At 35.8% G+C, this 24,117-nt stretch overlaps 1 protein-coding gene across 1 annotated transcript in view; it reads right to left on the reverse strand.

Moving 5' to 3' along the window:
• The window catches only part of XPOT (exportin for tRNA), a 41,892-nt gene that overhangs the window by 4,515 nt on the left and 13,260 nt on the right, over positions 1 to 24,117 (reverse strand). The window contains exons 4-23 of the mRNA XM_028531677.2: positions 23,829 to 23,885; positions 23,049 to 23,118; positions 21,841 to 22,059; positions 20,865 to 21,049; positions 20,605 to 20,773; positions 19,217 to 19,453; positions 17,873 to 17,911; positions 17,679 to 17,741; positions 16,379 to 16,503; positions 15,862 to 16,006; positions 15,588 to 15,707; positions 15,127 to 15,221; positions 13,201 to 13,270; positions 11,413 to 11,651; positions 10,200 to 10,485; positions 8,443 to 8,632; positions 7,784 to 7,900; positions 7,261 to 7,376; positions 5,051 to 5,098; positions 1,367 to 1,438 (exon numbers count right to left, since the gene is read on the reverse strand). Of these exons, the coding sequence (XP_028387478.1) occupies positions 1,367 to 1,438; positions 5,051 to 5,098; positions 7,261 to 7,376; positions 7,784 to 7,900; positions 8,443 to 8,632; positions 10,200 to 10,485; positions 11,413 to 11,651; positions 13,201 to 13,270; positions 15,127 to 15,221; positions 15,588 to 15,707; positions 15,862 to 16,006; positions 16,379 to 16,503; positions 17,679 to 17,741; positions 17,873 to 17,911; positions 19,217 to 19,453; positions 20,605 to 20,773; positions 20,865 to 21,049; positions 21,841 to 22,059; positions 23,049 to 23,118; positions 23,829 to 23,885 (2,662 nt within the window). The remainder of the gene's footprint in view (positions 1 to 1,366; positions 1,439 to 5,050; positions 5,099 to 7,260; positions 7,377 to 7,783; positions 7,901 to 8,442; positions 8,633 to 10,199; positions 10,486 to 11,412; positions 11,652 to 13,200; positions 13,271 to 15,126; positions 15,222 to 15,587; positions 15,708 to 15,861; positions 16,007 to 16,378; positions 16,504 to 17,678; positions 17,742 to 17,872; positions 17,912 to 19,216; positions 19,454 to 20,604; positions 20,774 to 20,864; positions 21,050 to 21,840; positions 22,060 to 23,048; positions 23,119 to 23,828; positions 23,886 to 24,117) is intronic.

Consider the following 24,117-nt stretch of genomic DNA (forward strand, 5'->3'; position numbering starts at 1 on the left):
AATCAAATAATTAAATAGAAATATAATTTTGCTTCATTTAGCAATCTGGGAGACTAATAGCAATTCAAATATAGATGACATTTCTATTTTGATGCACATTAAAATCACATGAGTAATCAGTAATGTATTGTTTGCATATAAAGTATTAGCTTATAAGTAATAACTGAGAAAATTCATTAATATCTCTCAAGTTAAAGATGATGTGTCATGAGACCATAAATTCACTAAAAATGAGTTTTATTACTCACATTTATATAAGAGCTAGCTGACTTTTCATTCAACTTTTCAATGCGTCTTATAAAGAGCAGTATAAATCACCCTCTTATAAAACAGTATTGTAAATCACTGTTGATAGAACACAATTTTTAGAATCTATACAATAGATTCTAACTTTTTTTTTTTAAGATTTTATTTATTTATTTTTAGAGAGAAGGGAAGGGACGAAGAGAGGGAGAGAAACATCAATCCGTTGCCTTTCATATTTGCCCCAACTGGGGACCAAATCTGCAACCCAGGCATGGGCGCTGACCAGGAGTCAAACCAGCTATCTTTTGCTTTGTGGGACAGTGCCCAGCCAGTTCAGCCACACCGGTCAGGGCTATACCTCTAGTTTTAATTGAAACTTTGATACCCCTTTAGATCTATGTGTTACAGGACAAGAAGTCTGGGTAAATATATGCCAAGAAAATAACTAAATGCCATTAAAAATGCCTAATAGTGCAACAGTGATACAGTTTTCCAGCCTCTTACCTCAAAATACAGTTTGACTTACAAATTAAGCATTGATAAGTTTGGCACATATAAAATGAACTACCTGGCACAAAACTTCAGGAGAGATCCATGTGCCCTGGTCCCCTCTGGCAGTCTGGGGTAGCCTACTGCACCCATTTCAGAATGTTTTAACATGTGAGATTACAAAGGAAACTAATAATGAATTATGGTTATCAAGAATATTTTGACGTGGTAGAATATGATTTACAGACTCAGGTAACAAGGTCTAGTGGCATATCTTAACTCATAATTTCAAAATATTGATGAGTGTTAACAATATTTTGAGGTCTTTGGAACTAGTGTGATACAAAAACATTTGTGTTTTTTATTGGTGACAAAGCCACAGCAATGTGAACACTACTGTGATACTACACAATGACAGGAAATTAAATTTCTGTTTAAGGACAGTGAAAATAAAAATACAACTTTTCCCATTCATTTTCACAGACCCTCTGAAGTTCAGGCACTTGCTATCCTGTACACAGTAGAACATCAAGTTGAATGCGTGTGGCACTCTTGAATAAAAATACAGATTGCACTACAGTCATTGTTCTTTAATTAAATTAAGAGGAAAATCTGCTAGGATAGCTGTTACCTGAATTATCTCTGGAGCTACCTGCAAGGAAGGCAGGTATTCTTGTTGAAGATACTGAACACATTCTGGGCCCTGAAAAATGAAAAGATGATTAAATCAGATTATTCCTTGACATTAACACATCTTCAAAAGAAACTGGAACAATATACATATACTTTAAACACAGTAAGTTGTTGTGATTAGGAACAGACTCTGAAACCAGCTTCTTTGTTCTGAAGCCTGGCTCTGGCAGATTTCTGGTAACTTGAGCAAGTTACTTAACTTCTTTGAGCCTCAGTTTCTCCATCTAACAAATAAAGTTATTGTGTGGATTGGGTGAGTTGAGAATGTAAAGCTTTAATATTTACTATGTGTTAACATTCTTTATTGTGTTAAGTCGTGCTAAAGATTAAACCAATACTCTACATGCAGGAGGTCACAATGCAAGAGCCTTCTGTGCACTGGAAGGGCTGGAAAGAGAGGTGCTCCTTTACCATCCACCACTGGGTGGACAGGGTGCTGTGGGTACACAAGGCCTCTTGGTGGTGCCAGAGTAATGACTGTCTTTAGAAACTAAAATACAAGCAAGAAAGAATAAAATGATATGCTACGAGGTAAAAGCAATAAAAGCACACCTTCCTTTTTCTGCTCACAATCTAGGGAAAAGGAATTTAGTAGCCAGTTAAGGAAACCAGGACCCAGAAAGATAGATTATTTGCCCAGTGTGCTGTGATTAAACCTGTACTAAAAAGAAGGTTACCTGACTCCTAAAACCACTGCTCTTTGCCGCCATCTTCTAGACTTCTAGATGCTAAAAACTATAACGACAGTTTTTTAGGGCATTTTGGGGGTATGTTTGGTGAAGGGAAGATGGAAAAATTCCACAAACTCCTAACTCCCTTACCCACTTCTCAGCAACTACAATGGAACTCAGGATACAATTTGAAAATGGTTTTCCTATAGCAAAGTGTTTTTGAGAGTGGTTTCAAGGAAATGTAATAAATCCAATACTTAAAAAATATAAAGCTAATTTCACTTTTAAACTTGAATCTGACTTAAAGGCTTTGATACCTTGATAACCCCAACCAGGTCCAAATGAAATTAACAGTTACCAAAATGAAATCAATCCATTTCTCCTCAGTAATACTTTTTGCATTAGCACCTGAGTTCCTGTTTAATGCTACTGCTCCTGAATCAAAGGGTATCTTCATGTCTTTTTCTTCTCCCTTGATTTCTGGGCCTGACCCAATGGGTCTAGGTCACAATTTAACTAGCCTTCAAAGGAAGCCTATTTCCAATTGAGAGGAGGAAACATTTCACTGTGAAAGTTTCTCACAGTGAAATCCCTTCAACACTCCTCACTTTGGTCTTTAGTTTCCTCTCCCTAAACTTAACTGCCTACACACAGCTTATTATCTCTTATAACCACTGTGATCACTCAAAAATAGAGTATACTTGCTTTATTTATTAATTGATTATACTATTACAGTTGTCCCAATTTTCTCCCATTGTTCTCCTCCACCCAACACCCTCTACTCTCTCAGGCAACCCCCACCCGCCATTGTTCATGTCCATGGGTCATGTGTACAAGTTCTTTGGCTACTCAAAAATGAAGTAAAGCCCTGGCTGGTGTGGCTCAGTGGATTGAGTGCTGGCCTGTGAACCAAAGGGTTGCTGTTTTGATTCCCAGTCAGGGCACATGCCTGGGTTACAGGCCAGGTCCCCAGTGGGGGGTTCGTGAGAGGCAGCCACATACTTATGTTTCTCTGCCACTCTTTTTCCTTCCTTTCCCCTCTGTCTAAAAATAAAATAAACAAATAAAAATTTAAAAAGAATGAAGTATACTTGTTTTAACATTTTTTAATTGGGAAAAGTAAATTTGTACCTCGAGAGGAAATCAAATGAATAAATGAAAAAAAAAAAAAAGATTGAAACAAAACATTTTCAAGTACAATATTTCATTTGCTCAACTCTCTGTATCTAAATAAGAACGTCTAAAGACAAGAGAAATACTTCTGTACCGTAAATATCACTCTTACCTTTTTTTTTGGTCATTCCTCATCCTCCTTGACTCTCTAGCACCCAATAATGTCAACCCATCAGCTCTCTTGTGACTCTTCCCTTAGCTTTTATACCTTTGGTTCTACTTCTAGTTTCCCCTTGATTCTTGCTTTAGCCAAGGTTCTCTCTGTCCTGTTCTTACAAAGTCTCACTTCACCTTGACTAACTACATACTTGGGACTCCTAAATCAGTACTTAGTCCTAACTGGTTCAAGCCCATAATCCAAACTCCCCTCTGAGTATTTCTTCCCAACTAGCTACCCTAAATTATAACCCTGCTGCTTAGTGATTTCCCAACTGTTCACACAGAACACACCTAGTAGTCCCATTTCAGTTTTTCGCTATTGCTTCCACCTCCATACTTGAGCTAAACATGTTAATGCTATTTTCCACTGTATCCACCATGCGATGTCTTAATTTTGCCAGAATGTCAGCTCCTCTTTCTAGCTTAATAAATCTATATTTAAGGTCTACCAAAAAAAAAGAAATTGCCTCTTTCTAATGGCTTTCTTAGATTGTTCTCAGAGGCAAAACTGCTCCTTTATCTTTAGTCCCCAAATACTACATTCAATATAGGTCTATTGCCCTGGCTGGCGTAGCTCAGTGGATTGAGCTCGGGCCATGGACCAAAGCATTGCAGGTTCGATTCCCAGTCAGGGCACATGCCTGGGTTGTGGGCCAGGTCCCCAGTGGGGGCCATGTGAGAGGCAACCACACATTGATGTTAAAAAAAAGAATAATACAGGTCTATTAACATATCTCAATGAAAGCACTTACTTAACCCAGCCTATTAAGCTATTTATTTATGTACGATCTCCCCTGCTTCTAAATAAGCTCTACAAATAATGGGGAACTTTTAATTTATCTTTATACAGCTCCTGTGTTGCCCCCCCCCAAGTCCTAAAATGCATAACCCTTACCCTATAATATAGTAGGCATAGAGAAGATGCTACTGAGTTGAAAACCCTTCAAATCCCTATCAGAATAAAAAAGTCAAGTTCAAATGAGAAATGGGCTGGAGACTGATGAATGAGAGAGCTCATGCTTTTTTAGGGGTGAGGGGAGCTGCCACTCATTAGCTGACTGCAGCTATGTGGGGGTGCCACTGCTGTGCTGACATCCTGGCTTTGAGAGAAGGTGGAGATATGAATTTGTTAAAAAAAAAAAAGTAACTGAGTTTTAAACACCAGCAATCAATTCAACTTACTGAAAAAATGCTGTATAAGACAAAACAGGACACCAGCTAAATTCAGCCCTGAATCACTTATGATTTACACAACTGATTAGACTGACAAGAAAAAACAAGACATTTTGAAGTAGTAAAGTGCTCTAGCCATTTGCAATACTAAGAAGCTGGAGAAATCTTGCTGTGAAGAGCCTACTAGATCGTGAAATCTGGATTTTGATATTCTGTTTTAGATTCTTTACATTCTCTGTCAAATGAAAACATAACTTTTTAACATTCTTGTTGTCTACAACATGATGGACAATAATGGATACTGTACTCCCTCAAACCCCAAACAGGCAGGACTGAAGTTAATTACCTTTTATAAGAGATACAGCTTTCAAAAATAAGTCAAACACAAAACCATAGCAGATGCGCATGTGAGATGGGAACAAGCAGGCAGGGAGTCCTAAGCTTACCCGTTTGAGATGAATTGTTTTCAGCGTCACTGCACACTCAGACAAAGCCTGTGTGAAACAAAGTTTAAAAATCTTAATACAGTGAGTTCTTGGCCCCTGACTCAACTTCTCTTTTTTATTTCCCTGACCACTAGCTCATTAACCTTCCGAGGGTGGAGGGAGGAAGGGTGGAGGAAGGAAAGAATGGAATAAGTAGGTTGGACAGAAAATGTAACAACACAGAAATGCTGTCTTGATGTAGTGAATTATAGTTATGAAGTTTAGCTTTTACTTGGTTGTGGGGAAGTGAGTAAATGGCAAGTACTTGATATTAAACATTCTGAAGATCAGATCTGGGGAAACCATCATACAGGAAAGAGAGTTACTCTTAATAGTTAGAAAAAAAACATTCAGCATAAGTTTTAGAATGAAAGAAGTAGGAAACTAATAAACTTTCAAGAATATTAGTATTGTGTACACTTTCATGGTCCTAGAAAAAGTTGGTTGTTAAAATTGTAGAAACTGGATTTTACTATTTTTTAAAATACATTTTATTGATTATGCTATTATTGTCCCATTTTCCCTTCTTTATTCTCCTCTGCCCTGCACACCCCCTCCCACCTGCATTCCCCCTCTTTAGTTCATGTCTATGGGTTATACATATAAGTTTCTTGGCTTCTACATTTCCTACACTATTCTTAACCTCCCCCTGTCTATTTTCTACCTACCATCTATGCTACTTATTCTCTGTACTTTTTACCCTCTCCCACCCTCCTATTCCCCCTCTGATAACCCTCCATGTGATGTCCATTTCTGTGATTCTGTTCCTCTTCTAGTTGCTTAGTTTTTTTTTTTTTAGGTTAAGTTGTTAATAGCTGTGAGTATGTTGTCATTTTACTGTTCATATTTTCTATCTTCTTTTTCTTAGATAACTCCCTTTAACATTTCATATAATAAGGGCTTGGTGATGATGAACTCCTTTAACTTGACCTTATCTGGGAAGCACTTTATCTGCCCTTCCATTCTCAATGATAGCTTTGCTGGATAGAATAATCTTGGATGTAGGTCCTTGCCTTTCATGACTTGGGATATCTTTCCAGCCCCTTCTTGCCTGTAAGGTCTCTTTTTGAGAAATCAGCTGACGGAACTGCTTTGTAGGTAACTGTCTCCTTATCTCTTGCTGCTTCTAGGATTCTCTCCTTTATTTTAAATTTGGGTAATTAATTATGATGTGCCTTGGTGTATTCCTTCTTGGGTCCAACTTCTTTGGGACTCTCTAAGCTTCCTGGACTTCCTGGAAGTCTATTTTCTCTGTCAGATTGGGGAAGTTATCCTTCATTATTTGTTCAAATAAATTTTTAATTTCTTGCTGTTGTTCTTCTGGTACCCCTATAATTCGGATATTGGAACATTTCAGACTGTCCCAGAGGTTCGTAAGTCTCTCTTCACTTTTTTGAATTTTTGTTCTTCATTCTGTTCTGGCTGGATGTTTATTTCTTCCTTCTGCTCCAAACTGTTGATCTGAGTCCTGGTTTCCTTCCCATCACTGTTGGTTACCTGTAGATTTTTCTTTATTTCACATAATACAACCTTCATTGCTGCCTGGATCTTTTTTATGCCGTTGAAGTACCCAGTGAGCTCCTGGAGCATCCTGATAACCAGTGTTTTGAAGTGTGCATCTGATAGGTTGGTTGTCCCTTCATTACTTAGTTGTATTTTTTCTGGAGCTTTGATCTGTTCTTTCATTTGGGCCATTTCTTTTTTTTCCCTTAGCACCCCTGTTATGCAGTAAGGGGTGGAGCCTTATGTGTCCACCCAGATGGGGCAACCACATGCCTGTGTTGTGACGCTGTATATGGGGGAGGGGTCCAAGAGGGAACACTGCCACTTGCTCAGCTCTCAGCCGCCTTTCAGTCACTTCCCCCGCTTTCCACAAGCACACTGGGCCCTTCTGGTGCTGATTCCTGGGTGGGTGGGTTTGTGTACATTCTAGGACCCTGCTGGTCTCTCTGACGAACTCTCCTGTGAGGCTGGGAGTTTCTTGAACTGGATTTTATACAGTCAACTTTAACATCGAGATTTAGTAAGAATCCACAAAAGGTTCACACAGTATCATTAACCTTTTAAAAATGACTCCTAATTTAACATAATCAACCTGGCATTGAAGAAGAAATTATGAGTTAGAACACATCACATCCACACAAGGTAAACAAAGACTCCTAAGTGCTTACCAATACTGTTTGTGCATCTGCCAGGTCAAAGGTTTGTTTTAAAGGTGCTAGGAAACATGCGGGGACAATGTGCTTATAAACAAAATCAGCAAATCCCACTGGTCCATCTTTACCGCCTGTCAAGAGAATTCAAATTTTCATCTTATATAAAAAGAAAGTGAATTTATCACTTGGGACAATTAGCTGCCAGCTCCTGTCTATTGTTAGGCCGAGGGCTCCATTTTGTCTCTTAAGAGTCTTAGGAAGCAGGTTGGGGAATGAAGTTAAAAAAAAAAAAAAAAAAAAAAAAATCATCCACCCTGGCTGGTGTGGCTCAGTGGATTGAGGACTGGCCTGCAAACCAAAGGGTCGCCAATTTGATTCCCAATCAGGGAACATGCCTGGGTTGCAGGACAGGTCCCCAGGAGTGGGCGTGTGAGGGACAACCACACATTGCTGGTTCTCTTCCTCTTTTCCTCCCTCCCTTCCTCTCTCTCTCTCTGAAACTGAATAAATAAAATCTTAAAAAAAAAAATCACCTTACCCCAGAGTTCTACCAACTTGGAGAGGATGATAAAACATGTTTTCTGTGCAATTGGATCTGGATATTCAACTGCTCCTTGAATCACAGTAACTAGAACTCGTTCTACATTCTCTGCTCCTGAGAAGAAAAAAAACTCAGGTTTAATTGCTAAAAGAACTAGAAAGGCAACCTGAAGCTCTCATTCCATACACAGTAACAAGACAAAAGCATTTACAGTTGATAAAATCCCCCAATTTTTATTAACTGTGCTCCTTAATTTTAAGCATAAAACACTGAAAAATCACTATTCCCTTGTTATCCTACACTCTGGATTTCCTATTTTGCCAAATTCTATATATTCCCATTCATTTTTTAATTTCAAAAAATGGCAAACTGACAAATAAAACTCAATGGTCAGATCCATTCTGGCAGTTGCCACCATGCTGTTTATACTGAAGGACTAATTATGGAATACTGCCTTAAGAAATAGGGAACTAAATACCAATTAAATATACCGTCTCTACTTAAAAGTAATTCCTTGAAATAAATGAACTGTCATCCTAGGGGCCAACACACATCACTCCAAAAGTTTAGTGTTTATGTCGACTAGCTCTTGCTCACATAGACAGAATTGTGACAAAGACTTCAGCAGACAATTTAGGCATCACATGCATCCCCACCTTGGTTTGCTATAACTTCGCTCATTCCACTGCCTGTGACTGTTTGCAGGAAAGCAAAGTAACTCCTCCGCAACATCTGCTTCTCTAAAGCAGCAGACTGGTCATTTTCTTCCGCTGGTCGGAGCAATACTTCGAAAATTGCATGAAGCAGAGGCATGAACATTTGTTGTAAAAATGGAGATACCTGTATCTGAATATAAATATTGTTACTTCAGAAATGAGTAAAAAAATTATTATGAAGGGGAGTAAAAATTCTGTATTGTATACTTGAAAGTTTCTGAGATGAGTAAATCTTAAAAGTTCTCATCACAAAAAAATTCTGTAACAATGTCTAGTGACAGCTGTTAATGAGCCTTATTGTGGTGGCCATTTTACAATGTATACCAACACTGATTCATTATGTTATATACCTAAAACTAATATAATGTTATATGTCAATTATACTTCAATCTAAAAAATGAATACTGATAAATATAACTTAGAGAAAACCATGTATTAAAATGTTTCTTCAGAGTTTCTATTTAGGATATTTACATTAGTTAGCAAATAACAAGGTTAAAACAAAATCTATATGGCATATGCATTATTAAAAACATCAAAATTATTAAATTCAACCCATTTCCTACAGTTCAAGATCCAGGTTAAAGTAATAGGGAGTTAGAAATACTTCACAATCAAATAATGACAAGGAATGTTTTCAATATTTTTTAAAGATTTTATTTATTTATTTTTAGAGAGGGAAGGGAGGGAGAAAGAGAGAGAGAAACATCAATGCGCGGTTGCTGGGGGCTGTGGCCAGCAACCCAGACATGTGCCCTGACTGGGAATCAAACCTGTGACACTTTGATTCACAGTCCGAGCTCAATCCACTGAGCTATGCCAGCCAGGGCCTGGAATGTTTTCAACTTAAATTTCAAGAAATGAATTCTATTGCTAAATTATAAATGCATTTGTATGATTGGGCTCTCAAACTTTATATGCCACGGGGTAATTCTTACCTTCTCTATGTCTGTTTCTCATTTATAAACTACAACACATATCTCCTAGGGTTGTTATAAGGATCGAACAAATTAATGTACAGGCAAATACTTAGAACGTATTTTAAACATATGCATTGTGTGTTAGCCATTCTTATTAGACAGCTTATATAATGCTTGACTTAAATCTCCTTGTACATAAAACTAGCTTTAGTACTGAATTACTTTTAAACTCCTGTGTGGGCACTGAAATTACAATATTTTTTATTTAGCTCTTTAGAAATTTAGTACTCAAGCCCTGGCTGGCATAGCTCAGTGGATTGAGCACAGGCTGCAAACCAAAGTGTCGCAGGTTCAATTCCCAGCCAGGGTACATGCCTGGGTTGCAGGCCATAACCCCCAGCAACCGCACATTGATGTTTCTGTCTCTCTCTCTCTTAATCTCCCTTCCCTCTCTAAAAATAAAATAAAAGGGAAAAAAAAAGAAATTTAGTACTCAAAGCTGTTTTTATTTACTTTTCTAAAACAGTAGACTAACAGTTTTCTTCTGCTGCACAAAGCAGACAAGGTCTGTTTTTATTAAAACATCTATTAAGCATGTCCATTGCGTCAGGGAGTGTGCCAGACACTGGGGATGACAAAAATACATGATCCATGCATTCAAGTAACTCATATTTACAAAAATAAACTAAGGGGGCAAACGCCAAAATATATCTAAAGATAAATGCATCTAATCTAGCAGGAGATCTAAGTCAGGAGGTGCTCTGGGGTTTGTGGTACCTTAAATTTGGCTGTGATCTGGTTGATAAGAGGAATGAACTCCTGAAGGTCCTTCGCTTCGCAGTCTTTGAGCATGTGCTCTGAGGCAGACGGGATGAACGGAAGAACTTCTTCCTCTAGGCAGATTATCATGCGGTGGAGGAAAGTGCGGACGCCACTTCTGAGAACATCCTTTTGTAAGGGACAACTGAGGGCTGGCAAGAATGTCTGTAAACAGTCCAGATAAACTTCGGAACAGCCACACTGTTTCACAGTCTGCTTGTTGCTAAAAGCTTTGCTGGTTCGACTACATAAGCAAAATCAGGAAATCATTTTTAACTTTATTCTTTAAAAGTTTTATAAAGTAATAAAAAACAAAGTACAACAAATTCCAAAACTGATAAAGACAATTCTTTATTTTCCATATCACAATACTTTTCCATCTTTAGTTTAATACAGTTATTTGCAAACTGTTGCTTCCAGTGACTATTCCAGAAAGAGCTCAAATTAAAGTAAATGAATGAGACATAGTTACGACAATCTCCCTAATCTGAGTCCACCTAAAAGGTTTACTACAATCCTACTGATAAAGTAAGCAGAAAAAAAGGGAAAAAATCTACATACTATGACTACACTGTCCTATTAGACAATCTGCAAATTACCCATTTAAATTTAGAAAAGAGTCTTTAGAATCAAGTTATTTATACAACTAATAATTAGCTTTTGCACTGAAATATTCTGTAGAGCAATTTCTCTACATAGCTTCTAATTAGCAGTCATTACAATTTTCATGCTGTTATTGTTTGTTACTAAAAAGCATTGGTGGAGAGAAAGAAACAGCAGCTTGGATGGTCTTCAGGACACAATGCCACAGCTAAAAAGAAGCCCCAGGACTTTCTTTTCAAGGTACCAAGGCTAAACCAAGATGCCCCATTATGGCCTTGGTATACAAACACTTTAGTTTTAGCTCACCTCCTTAAATACACAATCAGTTTATACCAAATAAGTCAGAGTTAAGGACTCAGTTGTCAAGGCAGAAATTCAGAATGTTAACAATCTACTCACTTCCTCAGCTAAATTTTGTAATTCACTACATTTAGAAAAGAAAGGTTTAGACAATTCTCTAGACAATCCAATTTTGTGGATATATACCCAACTCTAAAAGATCCAGCCAAGCAAACAGTTCTGTTTGTGTAGAGACACTCACTTTGTAATTTTAGTCGCGATCACTCACCTGGCAAATCCAACAGCATGGTTGAGACAGTCTGCTAGAGATGTCTGCCTTTCTTCGTCTTGTGCCAGCATCAATTTTTCTAACAGAATTTTAAACTTTTCCATTAGGGGAGTCAACAGATTCCTCATTAAGGCTTGCTTCCGTTCTGCTGGGTAGTCACTATTAACGATCAGCACTCCAGCTGTCTCATAAATAAACAGTTGATCATCGCTGCTCAACAGAGACTGGTAACCATTCTCCTAAAATGAAATATAGGCTCACTGAAATTCTTCCTTGTTCAGGTCTTCTTACTTAAGCAAAGTAAGTGCCAAAGCGAGGCAATAAAGTCCATCACATCAACTCATTATAAAAATGTAGACTGAGTACTTATAAAAAACACACTTTCTCCCAGGACCATGTAACACAAAGAAAACTGAATCAGAAGCCAAAAGCTCATGGGTCTAACTCCACCCTTGTCGAGACTTTGCAAATGGTCATGATGATCAGTTACCCTTCTCACTTGTTTTCTCTTGTTTTTTTTGTAAGATTGTTAGGAGGCTAAACATGAGGTATACCAAGGTATTTTGAATGCTAGTACAAATGCCATACAAGTTAATATTTTACAGAGGTGAAAGCAAAAGCCACACAATAAATATATACACACATACACAATAGTTGCTACTTTAAAATATTTGAACATCTGACTGCAAATAAAAAACCAGACCTCATTCAGGCAGAAGCAAACATCCCATTATTGGTCAATTTTCATTAATGAGTTTTGTTGTTTTTTACATTTATGCAGCTAGGGAGGCCAAGCGGATTGTGGGGAAATATCACATACCCCTCTAGGTCAAACGCTCAAGCTCCCTATTAACACAAAAAAACCTAGTCTTAGATAAATTATGTCATGGTTTTATAATAAAAGAATTCCTCATCTCTTAAAAAAAGAAATGCCCTGATTTAGAAGTAACTGAAGTTTTTAAGTGCTGCTAGGACTAATCACTGCGCTAGGAATTGAGAACACAAAGTAGCTACATAAATATAAGGCTCTCAAAAAATAGGTCACGGTGAACTGCCAAGGAAAACTGGCATTAATTAGGTGAAGTACTTTAATATATCAGCTTTTATAGTATGTAGGCAAAGATAATTTGACCACATAATTTGCTAGTAACCTTTCACGCAGTGAAATTACATAACCTGTATACCCTAAATACTGATATTTAAACTTGAAAGAACAAAAGTACTAATTTTCGCTCAATATTTTTTAAGTGGGAGCTTTAGTAATTTTATCAAAATAAAAAATTGAGTCAATGTAAATATTCTGTTTTACACAAAAACATGTTATTAGTCAAGATGTGCGTACAAAGTACCTCAAGGTAAATCTTTCTATTAAAATGGAGACCAAAATATTCAGATAAATAAGCATTAAAATTTTTTAAGTCTCAAGCCTGAAAAGTTAAACACAGAAAAGCTTCAGTCTAGTAGTAGTAGTCGCCGAGAATAGCTAATACGATCACAGCACTAATTTGGAAATTGAATTTTCCCTTCTCCATAAAACACTTCACCAAAATTTAACAGTACAGAGGGAGCAAACCGTATCTCACATTGCCAAATTTATCAGTCAACTCTTGAGTCCTTTCTATTTGTATGTTTTATTTACTTATCTCTACAGTTTTGACAAACAAAACTACCCCTTGCACACAGCACCCACATTTGAAAAAAAGAATGTTGACAAAAGCATTAGTGTTAAAGGGTTACGTGGCCTCAAAATTTGGGGAAAACCTATAACTTGAAAGAATAGATACTTACAGGTGGAGAAAGCTCTAATAAATCTTGTATTCTATTCAGAATATCCTCGATGAAAGGATTCATTTGTTTACTAAGTAAAGGCAAAAAGAAAATCACAGTAACATAAATAACAGTACTTGAAAAGCTGCTAAAAATAACAAATCCCCCTTTAAGGCAGAACTAAAAAAGTTCAGTTCTAAGTCAGTCACATGTGATTTAACTGTCCACTAGTAGAGGAGGAGGTAAAACAACTACGGTGCATTTACACAATGGAATACTATGCAGCAGAAAAACAAACAAACAAAAAGAAGGGATGCCTGCCTCTTGCAACAGCATGGATGGAACCGGAGACTATTATGCTAAGTGAAATAAATCAGTCAGTGAAAGACAAATATATAACCTCACTTACAAGAGGAATCTAATGAACAAAATAAACTAATGAGCAAAATAGAACGAGAGGCATGGAATCATGGAATAATAGACTGACAGCTGCCAGAAGGGAGGTGGACACCGACAGAAAGGAGGTGAAGGGATTAGTTAAAGAACATACATGAAGCACCCATGGTCATGGACTGACTACAGAAGTAGGGGGCGGACTGGGTAGAAAGGGGAAAAAGGGGAAAAAAATGGGACAACTATAAAAGCAAAAACAATAAAACATTAAAAAAAGAAGGATTAACTATATGATCTTTTGAGGTAAAATAAAGTTACCTGAATCTGATCATTTATTCTCCAGTTCGGAGAATTTGGTGAAACATTTTTGTTTATCATTATAGTCTTTTGAAGTTCAATGTTTTTATTTAAAGTGAATTGTTTTTAAGAGTTTAAATTTGAGTTGATACTCAAATATTCAAAAATTTTAAAAATATTTTATTTATTTATTTTTAGAAAGGGAAGGGAGGGAGATAGAGAGAGAGAGAAACACCAATGTGCAGTTGCTGGGGGTCATGGCCTGCAACCTAGGCATGTGCCCTGACTGGGAATCAAACTTGTAACACTTTGGTTCGCAGCCAATGATCAATCCACTGAGCTACGCCAGCCAGGGGAAATATTCAAATTTTAAGAGTTTAAATTTAAGAGTCTGATATTTAAATCAGATGGCAGGGTAACTGCACTGACGAAGGGCGTATTTAACGAAAGACTTCTTCATTTCCTCCTCTGCCAGTCATTTCTTAAAAATTTTCCTCCTTTATTTATACGGAGGTGGAAGTTGAATTCAAGTCAATCATTAACAGACCTGGATTCATGTACATTCATCTGAGTTAACAGCTGTGGAAAATCCTCCCCCACTTTATTTTTCACAAAAGTTTATTCAATTTCCTAGTTAGCTTTGTAATAGCTTTCCATTTTCTGATCCTATTTTTCCTTTTTGATAAATGTCAAATAGGATTAATGTTTTATTTTAGAACTATAGCATCTTAAAATAACATGTATGTTACAAGTCATTACATTTTAATAGTTAATTTTTATACTACTAAAGTTTCTAAAGCAATAATAAACTGCTATAATAATATAATTTTAAAAAGACTAGCAACAATATTTTTTAATTACCACCTTATAAGCCTAAGAAACAGTAGTTTTCACACTAACAACTGTAAAGAATACAAAACAGATTAGTTAAAAATGTACTTCCAGGGAATATATTCTTTAGAATTCCAAAGAAGTCATATACACTGATCCATAGCAATAAAATTGTTAGTTAAATAAGTAATTATATAATGTTATTAGTGATTAGTGTTATAGTTATGCAAACAAATTGCTTTTTAGTCAACAAAGTAAATGAATGAGAAGTCGTCCTAACATGATACAAAAAAGGAATACTTAAAAAAATGTCATAGAACAGAAAAAAAATGAGTCTACCACAGGCTCTTAGAGAATAATTTACAGGTCATATTTGATGATCCTAAACATAAGAATAAAAAATAGCAGCTGAAATTTTATACTTACTTGAGAGATTTGACAAATCTGGAGAAGAGGTAAGCGGTTCTGCTCCGCACTTTTGCATTGGAATGCCGCAGACCTCTGTGATCTAAGAAAGCCATCTAAAGAAACAGAGACAGTTTTACTATGTCTGCGCATATGTAAGACTTTTGCTGCTGCTGGTGTGATACATTTTTATTCACATCAAATTTTACTTCTTAGCTTCTAGAAGGCAGGAACCAGATGTGTCTGTATACATGTATATACCTACATGGCACACAAATAGACCCTTGAAGACTTGTTTTAAGTGACTGATTAATCAGAAATTTGAAAAGAAACGGAGAGGGGTTAGTTTCAGTGTGTTCAAGAGTTTTTGAGAAGCTTTGGCTCTGGAAAATGTTATAAAAGATAGAAAAACAGAACACTATCAGCTCATTAGCTGAAATACATGGAAAATTACAAAAATCGAGAGTAAAATGTATACTTACTAGTACACATGGAATGTGCTGAGGTTCAACTGTGAAAAACTTTTCATATCTAACAACAGTTTCAAAGAACTCCAATGTCACAGATGTATGCTGGTAGGAACTAACTCCTGATGTTACCAACTGGAGCGAGAGAAAATTAAGAAATCCATCCTTATTTGCTATAATATCAAAATGCCCCAGTATTAATAAATACTAAGCTCTAACAGGAACCCCCCATTAGCTTATAGTTAAAACAGAAAATTATATTCAAATAAATTATTTTCAGTATACTTACAGTTCGCATCATATCCTGCAAAGCACTTGCTTTTGAAACATCACCTGAGAAGTGAGCACCATGAGATACTGGAAGAGCTTCTGCCAACATATACAGCAATCTTATTGCTACTTCAACTTCCATGAACCGAGTAGTCTGCCAGTTCCTGCCAAGGTATCATATATCACTGAGATATGAACATAAACTTTCTATACAACTAGTGATATGAGAATCAAAAGACACCAACAAAAGCCTCTTTAATTATTGCAAAGTCATAACAACTGTTAATTTTTTGTCAGGCAATATAATTTATATCACAAAACTAGAAATGACTGATGCTATCCATTTTGTTGTTTATATTCCAAAAAGCAGCATTTCCCTCAAGGATCAAGAAAATCAAAGTGATAAATACATTATTTCAGAGATACACATAGGACTTAGTAAGTCAACAGATTAATGAAGCACATGAATCACTTGGTAGAGGATCATCAGGGAGAAAGGAAAGAAGTGACCTGTTAAAAGAACGTAACAAACTTACTGCAGTGTAGAACTAAAAACTCTGCGAACAGAAGCCAGCAACAACTCCGGTGAAACTTGAGCAAGCCTGTCCAGTAGTAATTTCAGCTGCTTCCTGTATTCTACAAACATGGCTTCATCTTCACCCTATGATGTATATTTTAAAATTCTCACTTTAAAAATTAAAATACCTTAAAACCCATGTAAATGGTGAGTTGACAGTTTTCTGCATTTACGAATTTAATACTTCCAATTTTCCTCAATATTCATTTACATAGGAAACTGCACCAGGTTTATTAGCAGCCTTTCCCATCCTGCTCCCAAATAAGTATCTCTGAACACAGGCCTAAACCTTGAAGGCCGAGAACCAAAACAGTATGGGAAGGAGGTTTAAGGATAAGAGTCTAGAGTCAGAATTTGTTCCTGTTGGGTTTTGTGAGGACTTCAGCACTTTGTTTACATTCCTGTATATCTCTATCCACCGTAAAAATTGTAGTAATATTGTATGACTGAAGCTATTATATGTTATGGGCCTGGCACTTTGTAAGTGCATAGTGTGTTGCTTACCATCACGACAATCCTCTTATAGTTCAAGGTTTTTGAGTGCCCCAGGTAAAGAATAGGACACTAGCACACAGCTACACAGTAGATGCCATGATTGAGTTACTAGAAAGCACCTGATGGCCCTTGTGTTTCATGGGAAGCTGACTCTCTGGCAACCCTGGACGAGACTTCTACCCAGAACAAGCCCAGGGAGCTCAATACTTCATTTCCAGTCTGCTATCTACACTGACTGGGCCTCCACTTACCACTCTGGTCAAACACAAAGTAAGGCAAGATCATAAAAAATACTGTCAATATTTTATAAAGTTCAGTGCTACAAAGTATTTTTAAAAGGATTATTTTAAAAAGGCACCAAATACCAAACATGAAGGATTAGGAGGCTTCCATTAATTTTACCTAAAGTTGGTGAATATAAATCACATTAATTTTTTAAATATTTGTCTTAAAGGATTTTAAAATAATCAAAACTTGAAATATTAATTTGATGTAAGTCAACAATAAAAGTGATTTCTCCTCAATGCAAAATTCTTAAAAAAAATTTTTTTTAATTTTATTTAATTTTAGACAGGGGAGGGAGAAAGAGAGGGATAGAGAAACATCAATGTGTGGTTGCCTCTCATGTGCCCTCTACTGGGGACCTGGCCTACAGCTGACGCATGTGTGCCCTGACTAGGAATCGAACCAGCGACCCTTTGGTTCGAAGGCTGGTGCTCAGTCCACTGAGCCACACCAGCCAGGGCTCAATGCAAAATTCTTACCTCATTTTCAAAGTTATATTCTTCATCATAAGTCAATTTTTTCATAACAGCCAACATGATTGCCTATAATTAAGAATAAAATCCTTTTGTCAGTCTCCTTTAATTTCAAAAATTAGAAATTAAGCTATTATTTCCAGGCAGATTATAGACAGATATTATTACCAGTTTAAAAGAATAAAAAAGAAGTCAATTACCTCTACATTAGCTTTCTGCTGATCTGAGAGCACTGTAAGCTGTTAAAAAGTAAGCAATAATTTATTAGGTTTCCTAAAGTTATACTTGCTTGTCAGAATATTTTTCTAATCGAATAACACCTTTAAAAACAACTTTTCTAGAGGGTAGTTTGGCAGCTCCTTTCTATATAAGGTGGGGCACAAGTAGGTTTGCAGTTGTTCGTATGAAAAATAATACAATAATTAATAAAAACACAAGAATAAACTCTTTCACATAGCCATGATTATAAACCTACTTTTGCCGCACCTTGTATTTTTAAAATGTACCTAAGATTTAGCAATACCACATTTAATAAATAACTTGACACAGGCAAAGGCATGGAGATGAACTTGATTTTTAAAGATACAGTGTATTCAGCAAAGAAGGTTATAGGACAGTGAAGTCTGATCTCACCTTGTTTTTAAACAAGGCAGGAAAGCATAAAAATCCAATATGAGATCCACAACGGGATTACCAATAGTGATAAGAACTTTCTTCATACTATTCGACACTGCTGAAAAATTCTTAAAGTACACATGCAGACATATGTTATATTTATAACAGATAGAAGCTAAACTCAGTTTGGAAAAAAATTATTTTAAGCTTGACTTGATTCAACTAATTCAATGTAAATAAAATAAAAATGGTTCTCTCATCTAATGTTATAACGAGAAGTTACTAATTCTTAAAAAGGCTACATGCTATAATATAGAGATGCATACCTTGCCATTTTAAGTTCTTTTTTAAAAAAATATTTTATTTACTCTTAGAGAGAGGAGAAGGGAAGCAGAAAGAGAGGGAGAGAAACATTAATGTGTGGTTGTCTCTCGAGTGCCCCCTACTGGGGACCTGGCCTGCAACCCAGGCATGTGACCTAGAGACTGGGAATTGAACCAGCAGCTTTGGTTTGCAGCTTGGTGCTCAATCCACTGAGCCACATCAGCCAGGGTACCTTTTTATGTTCTCATTGGAAGCGATTCTCTGAGGGAAATTTTCATTGTAAAAAATTATTTATAAAATATAATATATGTAATTAAAATAAACTGTATTTAACAAAATTTCTACTGTATTGAGGAATAAACACAGTTTAAAAGTGAAAAAATAACCTAAACCTATAATTAATTCTGAAGTTTGTTGTTAGTCTTAAGAATTTTAGAACCTAGCAATTTGTTTTCTGGCTAAAAAGTTTAAAAAAGAAAAGAAAAAGGAAATACATTAATATTTAACAATAAATGTTATTAGGTAGTAGACTTATGGCTATTTTCTTTTTTCCTATTTTCCAATTCTATATTATTCACTGAAAAAAAGTTAAAAGAAGGACTTACTTGTTTTAAAATATGAAGGTAATCGTAACAAAATCCAATAATGTTAGAAGATATATCATCATCCTCATGGATCAGTAGCTGTAACATCAGTGCCACTTTTGTTTCAATAGCTTGCAGTGCCTCTTGTGCATTCTTGATATCCCCACTCTTAATTAATTTAGTCCAGCTAACTATCAATGACTGTCCCATTCCATTTACCAATTTAGAAAATCTGGCGAGGAAGTCAACATCTTCTTCCTGAAAGGAATCAAACAGTCCTCAATTTAAACCACCCACCTAAGACTAGGAGGGAAAACCCAAAATTTATGAATCGAGTGCCAATTATAGGATTCAACTTAAAACATTAGACATTTGACAATTCTATCATTTCGACTGGGACATTTTTAGAATTTGAATTCTTCTACCATTATACACTAGTGCTCTTCAAAGCAACTGTTTTCAATGACTATAGTCCTGTAGACATTGCTGACTTCTAAAAGCTTAAAAACACAGATGGGATGTGTAGTTTTTAGAACCTTCTCTCTAAACTATTGAACTTAGTAAATATGCTCTAATATTGGTATGGTCATATTACAGCATGTGCAACAATTTACAACAGTGCTTCCTGTTACTATTGAATTTGAGCCTTCACCATGATGCAGAGATACTGTGATCACAATTACTTGCCTAAGGTCACAGCAGTGTTAGAGCCAAAACACAAACTTAGTTTGTCATTAATTATCCTTATGATGTTATCCTATAAAATTAGATTTTCACCTTCACCTTTTATGTCTTTCACTGGAGACTAAATAAGATGATTATTAAGAGATGTAAGAAAGCGATACTATTCATCTGTCAATAAGGAACCCACTGGAGCCCTGCTGCTGACCTATTGGCAATATGAACATTTCTTAGTAATTCTTTATCACTGTCACAGGTAAAATTAAAATAACCTTCAAACTGTGTATCTAAATTACTAATTTACCACACATAGAATTGTTGGGGTTAAATCTTAATAGCTCAAATGAGTAATGATTCAAAAGTATGATGAAAATATAACATTTATAAGTAAGTGTACCTTTGGTCAAAATGCACTGTCATGTAAATAGCACAGTCCCTTGCTACTTCAAGTATGGTTTGTGTGCTAGCAGCATCTGCATCACCAGGGAGTTTGTTAGAAATGCGCACCTGAAAGCCACCACCCCTGCTTTTCAAACTTAAGAACTGGTATAATCCATCGCCTAAGACGAATACTACAGAAACATTATGGCTTTCAGGATACAGTATTTCATTATTATAATCTCAAGAAGAGTTTCTAACATTAAAAGAAAAAAGAAAGCATATTCAAATTACTACCTATACTGGTTTGTTCTAACAATTTTTAAAATTTTATACATAAGTTTACTGACCTGGTCAATGATGAAAAACCCAGCAGACTGTAATACTTGACACAAAGATTCTACTAGTTTCATTTTATCAACAGGATCCATTCCTTTATTTACAATTTCAAACAAACAGTCACATGCTTCTTCCCGTAGAACTTCTATTGACATATGACCTAGCAGCATATTTATAAACCTGGCAATGGAATAAAATTGTTATAATGTTTTTAAACTCATAAGCTTCACATACTATATTTTGCTGGTTTATATTTTAAAAATATGCTTACCTATCATTGGCTATGAGGGATAAGTCTATCCAAGAAACATAAGCCCCAACTACTTCAAGGCACTGACATGTCACTTCTGAATTAGTATACTGGTAATTTTGTAGGATTTGGTACCATGATTCCACCAAGTTTGGAATGCACTGTTCCCTCATGGTATCCTTTATTAGAGTATTTCTACGAGCCTCCTAAAAACAAAACAGAACACTTTACATGCAATCAAAGCAGACTACCCCGCAAAATAATGTTTTACATCATAATAATTGCACACAATATATTACCTCACCACTAAACTTCCAGGCTTATCAACCCATTTCCTATTTATCAGCTCTAAAATCATACCTGATGTATCTATTTCCTTTTTCTGTTCTTTTGCTCATGCCAGACTTAATCTCTTATTAAACACAAACTGTAAATATCTATTACTTAAAACTCTGAGGCATGTGGTAAGTTATTGCTCAATACAAACATGATTAAAGAGAATGGCAATAACTTCAATGCATGATGATAAACTTTATAAATGTCAGATACACAATGAACTCAAAATTATTATACACACTTGAATTAAACTATTTCTATTGTGCTCTTTGAGAATAAGGAGAAGGTTGTATCAGGTAATGAAATGCAGAAAGACTAAGGTGAAGGGCTATGTGACCGAGAATACAGAAGAACCCAGCACTGACTCATAAGCAATGCTCCTTCCTCAATGACTCTATAGCAGTAAATACAGACCACATTTTCCTACAAATTCATAGAAAATAAATTTGTTTTTCACCAAAGAAAGTGCTCACCTAGTTAAAAAAAAATCTGAAAAAATGCTCTAATTTCAACCTATACTTGGGGAGAAAAAATCCAAAATTTAAGTTTCTTTGTAAAACAAAATTCAAAATGTTGAGTCAATCTATAATTATTCTTAAGAATGTATGTCTCAAAAATAAGATTCATGCTCCTTACTAGAAATTAATGGGAAGTTACTTACCTCTGATGTATGTACTACATCACGATCCACCAATTCTGAATCAATAGCCATGAGGATTCGGAGGTACAGATCTACACCCCTTGGATTTAGGTCCACTACTGAGAGAATGTCAAAAAAAAACTTGGGCCATTTAGTGAGATATTCTGTAACAAAAAGCAAGGCGAAAACTTGGGCTGCTTTATTTCTTATAAAGGTCTTCTCTGGTTGGGGATTCAGCATCTGACAATCAGAGAAACAGTCCATGAAATTAAATGTAAATTAAAAAGATTCAAGCACATTGTTGACTTATTTAACATCAACAGGCAAAACACCACACTTCAACATGGTCTAGATTACCTGTGCAAAAAATACGCTTGAAATTTTCCAAAGTATTCAGACTACTGAGCAGATAGGGAACAATCAAATGAACAAAGGAACTACTTATTATTTCTCATTCTCAAACTTTCAGAGGAAAGTTTCATGTGCAAGTTTTACTGATTCCTATAATTTTTCTAAGAAAAAGTTCAATTGTTTTGCCTTTAGCTACTTGGTCTTCACAGGAAAATAAAAATTCTAACCATACAACTCTTTATATGTCGTTAAGATTAGCTAAAATTAACAAAAAAAAATCATACTGTGATAAAGAACTCTGCCTTTGAAAACGGGTCTTTGTGAAGAGTGTATTCAGGAGGGCTCACCCTCCTGAATGATAGTTAAATTATCATTAAAAAAATTTTCCAACTACAGTTGACATTCAATTTTATTTTACATTAATTTCAGGTGTACAGCATAATGACTGGACATTTCATGATTTACAAAGTGATCCCCCCTGATAAGTCCAGAGCCCACCTGGCACTACAGGTAGTTATTACAATGTCACTGACTACACTCCCTATGCTGTGCTCTACATCCATGTATGAGGGGGGCTCACCTTTAAGAGTGAACAGAAAGTTGCTTTGTCAAGTATTAAAACGAATTACATTTTAAGACTAACATTTCCACAATGTGTCATGGAAAGCATAATAGTTTCAGTTACTACTGATGCAATTTAAAATTATTGCTAAGTTTTCATCAACCTATGATCTTTAAAACAAGCACTTTCTAAAGGAGCTACAGGATCAAATGGAGGATAAATGATCAACATTTCTGAGGTAAAGTTGCAAATTCTTGCAAAAATAAAAATTTAAATACCCAGTAATTTGAGGTACTGAATGAAATTACAATTTTACCTGAGCCTGAAGCCAAGATATGAGTGTCTCCCTAATTAGTTGTTGCTGAACAGTAGTTAGTTCTGAGTATCTGTTCAAAAGAGACAAAAATAATAAAGGCTATGTTTGATATCTTCAGTTTTAAAAATAAACACCTCGCATACAATCGAAAAGGAAAATTTGTATAATACACAATTATCTAAAATTCCCCAAAATAAATTGAGAATGCCCTCTCTCATCACTGCTTTAAGGAAAAGACAGGTGCGGGAGTGGCAGATAGGTTATCAATATTGGTATTACTGGTAGTTTGATCTGTGGTTCAGTTTATGCTGCAAATATGGCAGCTACTCATTTCCCAAATGGAAATATCTCCATGTTCTGAGTTCTGTGGATTACAGAATAAATCCACAGACAGGCTAATGGTCCTCTGAGCAGTGGTTTGTTGTTCTCACTTAATTAAGGCGGGGCTCTGAACACAAGTGTCTGTGCTGCCACTCAGCCCCAACAGAGACCTGTAGTGTGGAAAGACAGGCCGGGTGTTGCTAGAGCTTCTGATATTTTCAGAGGAGCTGGAAATCTATTTTGTCCTCTTTGTTGAAATGGCTGAATTTTTATATGTAACCAACAAATTCAATATTTTTAAAACTTTTGGGACAAATCAAATTACAGCTATAAAGTGGATGTGATATACAGTGTTAATTTACAACCTGTATTATGGTTTCTCTAAAAACAGAAAAGCTAATTAAAAAAAAAGGCTTCTCCTCACAAATCTCAGAGTCAAACAGTGAGAAAATGACTTACTTATATTTAACTTGATATTCTAACACTTGAAAGCAGAAAAACTTTATGTGATCATCACTGAAAAAGAAAAAAGAAAATCAGATAAGCAGAATATAAATTGGGAAAAAGGATAAAGTATCAATAAACAACATAGTTGAAAAGCTTCTCAAATCAGACCTTTGGCAGGCATTCTACTTACTGACCTGACCTTATTTATTACATTCATATCTATTTGTTTAAAAAGCTAAAATAATTTTCAACATTATACAACATTCAATATCCCCACTAAATCTAGCAAGCAGAACCACCA

This window comes from Phyllostomus discolor, chromosome 2 (assembly GCF_004126475.2).
Source record: "Phyllostomus discolor isolate MPI-MPIP mPhyDis1 chromosome 2, mPhyDis1.pri.v3, whole genome shotgun sequence".
In the NCBI taxonomy this organism is placed as follows: domain Eukaryota; kingdom Metazoa; phylum Chordata; class Mammalia; order Chiroptera; family Phyllostomidae; genus Phyllostomus; species Phyllostomus discolor.